We start from the raw sequence: 11029 nt of genomic DNA on the forward strand, positions 1-11029 counted from the left end.
GAATTAAGTATTATTAGGATTTTAGGATAAGGGTTGAAGTAATACACCTATTGGGCTATGGACTAGGCTTTTTTTAAAAATATTTAGTTAAGTACTTAAGTCCAATTCAGATACATATTACAAGGCATATTGCTATTCAGTTATAATTGATTTTTGGATCCAATTACCCTCAATCCGATCGAAAATCCATTTTTTCAAAAAATCTCAATCCAAATCAAATCCGAACATAGTTCAATCCGATCCGATTTACTAATTTGAATTGGATTGGATTTATCCGAATAACTTTCACTCCTAATAGCTGGAGGGTAAATAAACAACACAGTCACATATTTTCAAAACGGATTCCTTTTAAGCTGGTATAGTAGGTGGTGGGTCATGCAAAAAAGGGATCCACTATATATGGGATCGCCATTGGTTAAGTCGAGAGCTTTAAAAGACAAGTGGCCATGACTAGAACGGATGGAGTATCTCTATTATATAAGGCAACAGATGAGGGACACCAAAAAAATAGAAAAAGGAAGTAAAGAAAAAAAAAAATAGAGGATAACTAATTGTTTCATTTGAACGAAGAAAGGCGGAAAGTAAGACATTTAAACTGAACATCAGTTATTTAAGAAAACAAAATGTAAAGACAATTTTTCTATCCAATTAATTTCGGAAGAGTCCAATCATACATCACTTGTTATTTAAACACTTTACCATGAACTATTTTCTACTTCATTTGTTATCACACGTTATTATCCCACGCATTATGTACATGTAAGATTAATATTATTATATGTTATCAACCTTAAGTTTTTATTTTAAAACTAGTGGAGGTAAGATTTCAAATTTTTCCATGAACGATGATTGTGAGTTGCGGCGCAGCTTCTGTGCTGGCTTTTGGCAGATTCCACTGAAGTGATGTAGATATGGTTTTCTTAGGTCCAAATGTTTCAATGCCATAACTTTCTTATAGTTTTAAAGTATGTACTTGATCCCCAAGCAAATTGTGACGTCGTATTTTATGGCCAAGTTCTTCTAAATGCAACTTCAGAAGTGGAAAAGTCTAAAGTGTTCTATGGTCTTTTGCTTGAGGAGCAAGAGTAGCAAATACAAGCACTCATTTTTGGTGCTACGAAAAAGGTAATAATAAAAGTTTGACCTTTCTCCCTACCCCACCCTCGAAACAAAATAAAAAAAACTTATTCGGTTTTAACCACTAAATTAAATTTGATGTTATCAGTTCAAAATAAATATTAATAAATGAAAGGTATACTTATTCGGGGAGCCTAAAAACTTGTTAGATTATTAGATGTGTACATTGTGTCCTACCTTAGCGATTGGAGTTAGATTTAACATTTTAACAAACAATAGTTACTCTTAAAGATCAGCGATATATGGTGTTCTTTGAAACAATGGAGGCTTTTTTGAATGCCTATTTTCATCTCTTATTCCTCCCATGGAGATTAATTGCGCAGAAGTGCTTGCAATTTACCGTGCCATCTCAATTTCTTTGGCTAACAGTTAGCTCCGTCAATCTCATCTTATCATAAAATCTAATTATATTGATGCGGTTTCTTGGTGCAGCAGTGATGATGGGGCCCATGGAATTTGAGTTTCCATCTTGACTTCATAAGACACGCAAGGAAGAAATGATTATCAATCTTAATAACTCACAAATATCAGGCTTTGAATTTTATCGTAGACTCTTTGGCCAAGCAAGGATTATGTAAAAGAGTCGAATTTATTGCTTGGCTTTAATTTTCTTCTCTTATCTTTCTTTCTTGAGGAACCGTTTGCGTTATGTAGGAGCTATGGCTCCCTGTAATCCTTTGTGATATTTTTTGCAATGAAATTAAAGCCCCTCAAATTATCAAAAAAAAAAAACGTGGTTGTTAGCAGTCATAGTGACAATTTTTAGCTTAAAAAATATGAATTGGTACATAATGTAGTGCAATTAGTACATGGAGTGGTTAATTTAGCTGGTATCAGATATGTCACTTGAGTACCAACCATACTCAAATTGGTACCAACTAATCCACTTTATGTACCAATTTATTGTGTGAGATGCAAGAAAAATGTCTACTTGTTATAGATTTATCATCCTCTGTTCCATAAGAAGTGAAACATAAAAATTGGGCACAAGACTTTTAATAAACATCACTTTCAAAAGCTATAAGGTAATAAATACCCTTTACATTATCAAAAGGAGGAGAAAGAAAAGCAAAACACACAAATTTGTGATGGATACTCTTGTCATTTTGTCACTTTCTTTTTTCCATTTAAGGTACGATTCACTTATTTTGAAATGTTCTAAAATAATAAGTGATTCACTTATTATTGAAACGGAGGAAATATATAGTAAGAGTATCAACATTTACTTTCGGCTGTTTAAGTATCCATTTTTTTTTAAACAAGTATAATCTTCATGTTTTCCAAGGCAAATATTTAAACATTTATATTCAATTAATCATGTAAGAGTATTTCGGAAATGCATATTATAACATATTCAAAAAAGCAAAGCTCCAAAAAAAAAAACATACTTTCATCTGTTTTAAAATAAGTGAAACACTTCTCTCTTATACGTGAGACCTTTTTGAGAGAAATGTTTCACTTATTTCAAATCGGAAAAATTATTATTATAAGATTAATATATAATACAACCAACATTTATGTAAAATAACATAAAAAAATCAACTATCACGCTCTTAATTAAAAATAAACTTAGTTGGTAAAGCTGATGGGAGTCGTACCAATCCTTTAATTTACTCTACTTAGTCGCCATTTACACAAAAAAAGGAAAATCATAAAATCACAAAGGAAAATTTGCCAAAAAACACCTTTTGAAGGTTCAATTTTACGAAAAAAAACTTAGAAAGCATTCTTTGCAAAAAGAAACCACAAACTAAAGTTTTTTTGCAAGAAGAAACCTATTCCCATTTCCCGGTGTGTTTTTTTCTCAATTTCAGCGATGACCCTTCTATCCTTCTTTAACCCCCTATTTCCATTAACTACAGCACCACCCCTATTCATCTCAAAAAATCACATCGAAAAATAGAAATAGGGTTCATCTTGCAAGAAAAATTAACTTTTGTGAATTTTTCACAAAGAATGCTTTAAAAGTTTTTTTTTTTTTTTCTGATCTCACAAAATTGAACATTTTAAAAGTTTTTTTTTGACAAATTTTTCAGCTATAATATATGTTTTTTTATTCATATGAGCCACAAAGGCAGTTCAAAGTAGGGGAGTGGGGATTCGAATCTGTGACCTATGGTTCACAACACACCTCAATCTTAACCACTAGGCCAAAACATCATTGATAGTTATAAAATATATGTTAACCCTACAGCTATACTCATTCAAATAAAGTACTTTTTTTTTTTCTTAAATTGAGAATCTAGTCGAGATTGTAAAATTCATGGGGAAACGAATTTTGTATCTTGCATCACATTGAGATCCTGATTGACTACAGAATATCCCCACCCATGCTATGCAACTTGATTTTTCATCTTTTCTTTTTCATGTTTTTCCTGGGTGTGTAAATTTATAATTTTTCTCATAAAAATTATTTTCTAGTTGATGTTAAACCCTCAGTCTCAAACCCCTTTTTTCTTTGACTCTTTTTTCCCACCACCCGCCCTTTCCTCCTTTAACACTTTCACTATAAATGTCAAGTTTCTCTACTCACTCAAAAATCAAATTTTTCCATTGAAGAAAACACAATCAATCATTAAAAATGGACATGGGTATTTCATCAATCTCTTTGTCTTTCACTCACTTGAAATACCCAGTTCATAATTTCCTTCAAAATCCAATCTTTTTGCGAGAATCCTCTGTTTTTTTCATACACCTAATTCTGTTATTTGGTCTAACTTATTCTTGGCTATGCAAATTGTTTCAAAGAGATAGCAACAACAACAAGTTCAAAGATAGAAACTTTTGGTATTATAAACCTGTTCTTTTTCCTTCTTTAGGTCTTTCGTTATATAGTATGGTATTGTTTTGCTTGAATTGCTTTTTTTGGTATAAAAATGGTTGGTCAGATGATATGCTAACTACCCTTTTGGATTTAGCATTGAGAGTGTTAACTTGGTTGCTAGTTTCTATTTACTTGCATACTCAATTTCATAATCTCTCAAATGGTGTAATTCTTCCACTTTCTTTGAGAATTTGGTGGGGTTTTTACCTTTTTGTTTCTTGTTATTGCCTTGTGATTGAAATTATCCAATTTAGGAGGAACCAAGATTTCCAAATTCAAATTTTGGTTTCTGATATTGTCTATAGTATATCAGGAATTATTCTTTGTGGTGTTGGGTTTTGGGGGAAGGTTACTAGTGAGGATAGTGATCTTCAAGAGCCCCTTTTGAATTGTAATGGTAGAGTTGATTCTAGTAAGAGTGAAGCGAGTGAAAGAATCAGTCCTTATACGAATGCTGGTTTGCTTAGTACCCTAACTTTCACTTGGGTGGGTTCTTTAATTTCCAAAGGCTATAAGAAAACTTTGGACCTAGAGGATGTACCTTCGCTTTCGGGCATGGATGATGTTAGTGTATCTCATATGGTTTTTAGTAATTTTATGGATTCTGGTAGAGAGGGTAGTGATAAGAAGGTGACAACTATGCAGCTTGTGAAATCTTTGATCTTCACAACATGGGTAGATATCCTATTTACCGGTTTCCTTTGTGTACTTAATACATTAGCATCTTATGTAGGTCCATACCTCATTGATACCTTTGTCCAGTACCTTAATGGGAGAAGGGAATTTAAAAATCAAGGCTTGTTTCTAGTTGCTGCATTCTTCATTGCTAAGCTTGTGGAATGCCTTTCTCAGAGACATTGGTTCTTTAGGCTTCAAGTAGTTGGGATTAGGGCGAAGGCTATGCTTATAGAGAGCATTTATAATAAGGCATTAACCCTCTCTTGTCAATCCAAGCAAGGTCATACTAGTGGGGAGATTATCAACTTTATGTCTGTTGATGCCGAGAGAGTTGGTGATTTTAGTTGGTACATGCATGATCCTTGGATGGTCATATTACAAGTTGTATTGGCCTTGATGATCTTATATAAAAGTCTAGGTCTTGCATCAATTGCTACACTTGTTGCAACCGTGATCATTATGCTGGCCAATTTTCCTTTGTCAACACTGCTTGAGAAGTATCAGGAAAACCTAATGGAATGCAAGGATAAGAGAATGAAGGCTACATCTGAGATTTTGAAGAACATGAGAATCTTGAAGCTTCAAGCATGGGAGCTGAAATTCTTGTCGAGGATTGTTGAACTAAGAGATAACGAGAATAATTGGTTGAATAAGTTCCTTTATACTACTGCCATAACAACTTTTGTGTTCTGGGGTGCCCCAACGTTTGTGTCCGTTATTACTTTTGGGACATGTATGTTGATAGGTATCCCTCTTGAATCAGGAAAGATTTTGTCTGCACTTGCAACATTTAGGATTCTTCAGGAACCCATTTACAATCTGCCAGACACCATATCTATGATAATTCAAACTAAAGTTTCCCTTGATAGAATTGCCTCTTTCCTTTCCCTTGATGACTTGGAGCTGGATACTGTAGAAAGACTTCCTAGGGGTACTTCTGAAGTTGCAATAGAGATAAATGAAGGAAACTTTAGTTGGGATATATCAGTCCCAAGTCCATCATTGAAGGACATCAATCTTACAGTTCAACATGGTATGAGGGTGGCAATTTGTGGTACAGTTGGTTCCGGCAAGTCAACCCTACTTTCTTGCATTTTGGGAGAAGTGCCGAAGATATCTGGTGTTCTAAGATTGAGTGGATCCAAGGCTTATGTACCACAATCCCCTTGGATCCAGAGTGGCAAGATAGTCGATAACATTTTGTTTGGCCAGGAAATGAATCGTGAAAGGTATGATAGGGTCCTGGAGGCATGTTCTTTGAAGAAAGATCTAGAAATCTTGTCTTTTGGAGATCAGACTATTATCGGTGAGAGGGGTATCAATCTGAGTGGTGGTCAAAAGCAAAGGATACAAATTGCTCGTGCTTTATACCAAGATGCTGACATATATCTGTTTGATGATCCTTTCAGTGCTGTTGATGCGCACACGGGTAGTCATCTCTTCAAGGTATCTGCTTTTTCCTTATCCATAGAATGCATCTATTTGAATCTCGTTTCTTTCCAGAGTTGTCCTTATAAATGAAGTATATGAGGTTATAGTTATAGCTACTAAAATCGTTATCGCTACAGGCTACTGGTCTATGCGGCTATGCCATCCTGTGAGGCTGTGACATAGGATTGATAGGAATCTATGGTTATTTCTTGTCCTAGGGGACATACCTAATTTGATACTGCCTGATTACAACACGTAGGATATTACTTGATTAGTATAATTTCATTTGCAGGAATGTCTGCTTGGTCTTTTAGGATCTAAGACTGTGATATATGTCACACATCAAGTGGAGTTCTTACCTGCTGCAGATTTAATCTTGGTGAGTAAATCGTCACAAATCTGTTTCTTTCTACAATAAATGTCTTTGTATTCTAAATGACTTATGATTACTCTTATGTATTATTAATAAGGTCATGAAAAAGGGGAGGATACTGCAAGCAGGAAAATACAATGATATTCTTGCTTCAGGCACAGACTTCATGGAACTTGTAGGAGCACACGAAAAAGCCTTATCTGCAATTGATTCAATTGAGCCTGGAGTAATAAAGCCAATGAATAATGAGGCAGATAGTGATAAGAAAGCTTTAGAAGAGGAGAGCAATGTTGGCAATGTTGGAAAAGTCGATGATATGATGGTGCCTAAGGGACAACTTGTTCAAGAAGAGGAAAGAGAGAAGGGTAGAGTTGGACTTATAGTCTATTGGAAATATATGACAACAGCATATGGGGGAGCATTGGTACCATTAATATTGCTGGCTCAAATTCTTTTCCAAACTCTTCAAATCTTGAGCAATTACTGGATGGCTTGGGCAACCCCTGTCTCCTCTGATGCTAAACCAACAGTTGATGGGAAAACTTTAATACTTGTCTATGTTGCTTTGGCCATTGGAAGCGCCTTTTGTATCTTAGCAAGGGCGACTCTCCTTATGACAGCTGCATATAAAACAGCTACTTCACTTTTTAGTAAGATGCATTCTTGCATTTTCCGTGCTCCAATGTCATTTTTTGATTCTACCCCAAGTGGGCGGATCTTAAACCGGGTACATATACTCCCTCTTCTTCTCTGTTGTCATTTAATTCATCATCTGCTGCATTTTTTAGTGTGATGAAGAAATTTGCTGAACTATGTCCTGTATGATTCAGGCATCTACAGATCAGAGTGCTGTGGATATGAACATTGCATCTCAAGTTGGTTCATTTGCATTCGCGTTGATACAACTTCTGGGAATCATTGTGGTGATGTCACAAGTTGCATGGCAGGTTTTCGTGATTTTCATCCCCGTCATTGCAATTTCTCTTTGGTATCAGGTAATTTTGATGAGCTTCTGACGCTTGTCATTGTACTGGATAAATTGCTTTGGGGTTTAGCAGGATCGTGGTTTTGAAATTTTGTGGTTTTCCATATAGCTTATTTAGCTTACTTTTTTGTTCTCTCTTTTTGTTCACTAACTTACCATTAGTGTAGGTGATATACGTATCATATTGCTACAAGCTTACACCATTGTAATTCCAAATGGACGCTAATTATTTAGTTGATTATTGTGTAAGGTTGAATTAATATATTAATACCTTTGGCTCTTTGAATTTTAATAATTAGGTTAATTTCTATTAGGTTTTCTTAAGAAATAGCTGGTTAGGTTTAGAGATTCCAGTATAAACCTTCTATTTCACAAGAACTATATAGTCTGTGAATCTGAGCTGCAACAGCTGAAAGGCATCAAATTATCTGTTGGTCAGATGAGGAGCTTTTGATGACTCATTATCTTTTATCCTCTTTCTTCGATTGAGCCTTAGAAGGTGTTATTTTCTTAGATCCGTTCTGATTTGAAAATTTTCATAGTAAAGATCATGGACTTAAAGATCCATGAGAGGGAGCATCAAAGAATAGGGTTTGCCCTGTGTTATTGAATCAAAATAAGGCTGTAATCTATTATTAATGCTGTCTAGTGTATAGATGTAAATGTTATTGAATCAAGAAAAGGCTGATTTTCCTGCAATTATTAAAGCGTAATTTTGAATTAACCTATGATTTTCCCATGATATATATATATATATATATATATATATATATATATATATTATATAATATATATATATATATAATATATATATATATATATATATATATATATATATATATTTTCACACGATATATTCAGCTTCCCATTTCACCTTCAGCATCTTTGCTGTATATTTAGGATTTCTTTTTTCTTTACTGGTTCCTTGAATCATGTGTAAATATTCATGAAGTATTTCTTTTCCTTTTCTCAATATATTACATCTTGTTTCTTCATTGTTCTGCAGCAATATTACATTCCCTCAGCACGAGAACTTTGTCGATTGGTTGGATTAACAAAAGCTCCGGTGATACAGCATTTTGCCGAGACTATATCTGGAGCAACAACTATTAGGAGCTTCGATCAAGAATCGCGATTCGTTAAAACAAGCGTGAAGCTAGTAAATGGATATTCAAGGCCAAAGTTTTACAATGCTGCTGCAATGGAATGGCTTTGCATTCGCTTGGACTTGTTGTCTTCAATTACATTTGCTGCCTCATTGATATTTCTCATATCTATTCCTGTAGGATTAATTGATCCTGGTATGTGATCCTCATTAAGTAGTCTACTTGCTATCTAAATAGGTCTTGCTTAAATTGGAAACCGTCTTAACAGAAAAAAAAACTCCTTTTTTTTTCAAGGGATTGCTGGTTTATCTGTTACGTATGGGCTAAATCTGAACATGCTACAAGGCTGGGTGATATGGAATTTATGTAATATGGAGAATAAAATCATCTCAGTTGAGAGGATTCTTCAGTATACATCTATCCCAAGTGAACCTCCCCTTGTTATTGAAGAAACTAGGCCAGACCCGTCTTGGCCTTCTCATGGAGAAGTCAATGTTCAAGACCTTCAGGTGATTTTGGTTTCATTTTACTTGCTTTCGTTGCATAACATGTAAGGCCACAACAGAAAATTGAAATGCGCGCTTTCCTTAAACACATTGTGATGGATATATGCAGATTCGTTATGCGCCACATATGCCACTTGTGTTACGAGGTATTACATGCGTCTTTCAAGGGGGAAAGAAGACGGGCATCGTAGGGAGGACAGGAAGTGGTAAATCTACCCTCATCCAGGCACTTTTTCGCATCGTTGAACCTGCAGCTGGAAATATAACATTAGATAGTATCAACATATCTTCCATTGGACTGCATGATTTACGGTCCAGATTAAGTATAATACCACAAGATCCCACAATGTTCGAAGGAACTGTACGGAGCAACTTGGATCCCCTTGAAGAATACTCTGATGAACAGATTTGGGAGGTAAATTTTACCCCATCCTCAATAAGTTTAAAGAAAAGTTCTCTTTTTTTTTTCTCCCCGGAACTAATACACTTTCTTATTTTGTCAGGCCCTTGACAAATGCCAACTTGGAGATGATGTTAGAAAGAAAGAAGGGAAGCTTGACTCAATAGGTTTGTTCCTTCATCAGTTCATCTACTTATTTACTTATTTTTTTTATTAACACAGGAAAATTCTCCATGGTAACCTTGTAACAATAAGATATCTCTGGGTTCTCCTAGATAATTTGTTCGAATATTATCAATGTTTAGTGTTATTTTAGAAAATGCCTAGCAAGTACAGGTCATTCGAGAAAAATAAGTTTAAGTATATGGTTAAACTATATAAATTCGGCTTGTTTTCCCCCATTTTCCACTTACTGAGATTCATCTTCCGAATTTCAGTTACAGAGAATGGAGAGAATTGGAGCATGGGGCAGAGGCAGCTTGTATGTCTAGGCCGGGTGCTTCTTAAGAGAAGCAAAGTATTGATTCTAGATGAAGCAACTGCATCCGTCGACACAGCAACAGATAATTTGATTCAGCATACACTCAGGGAACATTTCTCAGATTCAACGGTTATAATCATCGCTCATCGGATTACTTCCGTTATTGATAGTGATATGGTAGTGCTTTTAAGTCATGGGCTTGTTGAGGAATGTGATTCTCCTTTGAAGTTGCTAGAAAACAAGTCTTCGTCGTTTGCTAAACTCGTTGCAGAGTATTCGACAAGATCTATATCAAACTCAGAGAAAACAACTTAACACCATAGTGAAGTTTTTAGGAGAACTCGACTATTTTGCTTGAAAAGAGATGATGACGAAAGTCACTGAAATTTTGGAAGTTTAATACTTCCTTCGTTCAATATTACTTGCAACACTTTGACCAAAAATCTCTCACACTTTGGATCAAAGTGTTGCAAGTAAATGAGAATAGAGAAAGTAGACTAGTTATACTTAAACAGAATGTAAGTCGGAGAGAATGTTAGAAAGAAATAGCAAACATCTTGTGTTTCAGTTGGTTGCATTCTTTTTGGTAAACAATTTACAATTGCATCGTATACTATTTGTGTAACCTAATAAATAGACGACATAACTGGAGGTAAATAGATATCAATGTTATTAAAACGGCTTTCGTTTTTACTTTCTGCAAAAAAAATAAAAATTAGAAAACATCTTGTGTTTCAGCTTTTTTTTTTTTTTATATAAGTTTTGGATTTATATATATATAGCATAGGTTTAAAATAGGGATTACAATCAGGAAAGTAACTAGGGGAACCAAAAGAGCCTATGCCAACAAAATTAAAATGCTGCTCAAAGCTATTCTCATGACACCAAACTCTATATGTTTTGCGCCTGAAATACTAGCTTGACGATTAGTCGTGTGTAGTTAATCTAGTCAATGACTCTATGGTAGAGACGTAGAGGTTTTGTTGTGTTTATAGATGATTAGCAGAGTTCATTGTTACACATATATGGCTTTTTATCTTTCACGTGAGAGACAAAAGTTGTGCAAGTTTAAATTTTGGTGGAAGTAAAAGAGTTTGGAGCTTATTAA

At 34.7% G+C, this 11029-nt stretch overlaps 1 protein-coding gene across 1 annotated transcript; it reads left to right on the forward strand.

Moving 5' to 3' along the window:
• Window positions 1-3014: 3014 nt before the first annotated feature.
• On the forward strand, window positions 3015-10599 carry LOC104904609 (ABC transporter C family member 3). The gene is made up of 9 exons (XM_010692906.4): window positions 3015-6085; window positions 6363-6449; window positions 6541-7170; window positions 7274-7438; window positions 8435-8729; window positions 8829-9043; window positions 9150-9455; window positions 9544-9607; window positions 9878-10599. The coding sequence occupies exons 1-9, from the start codon at window positions 3719-3721 to the stop codon at window positions 10234-10236; spliced, it is 4488 nt and encodes a 1495-aa protein (XP_010691208.2). The 5' UTR covers window positions 3015-3718; the 3' UTR covers window positions 10237-10599.
• The last annotated feature ends 430 nt before the right edge of the window (window positions 10600-11029 follow it).

Source organism: Beta vulgaris, chromosome 9, assembly GCF_026745355.1.
Source record: "Beta vulgaris subsp. vulgaris cultivar EL10 chromosome 9, EL10.2, whole genome shotgun sequence".
Lineage (NCBI taxonomy): Eukaryota > Viridiplantae > Streptophyta > Magnoliopsida > Caryophyllales > Amaranthaceae > Beta > Beta vulgaris.

Excerpts from the sequence above, each read along its gene's own strand:
- LOC104904609 (XM_010692906.4), top strand. The coding sequence starts at position 3,719 with ATGGACATGGGTATTTCATCAATCTCTTTGTCTTTCACTCACTTGAAA. Across the intron at positions 7,439-8,434 it reads CAATTTCTCTTTGGTATCAG|CAATATTACATTCCCTCAGC; the intron begins GTAATTTTGATG and ends ATTGTTCTGCAG. Across the intron at positions 9,044-9,149 it reads TCAATGTTCAAGACCTTCAG|ATTCGTTATGCGCCACATAT; the intron begins GTGATTTTGGTT and ends GGATATATGCAG.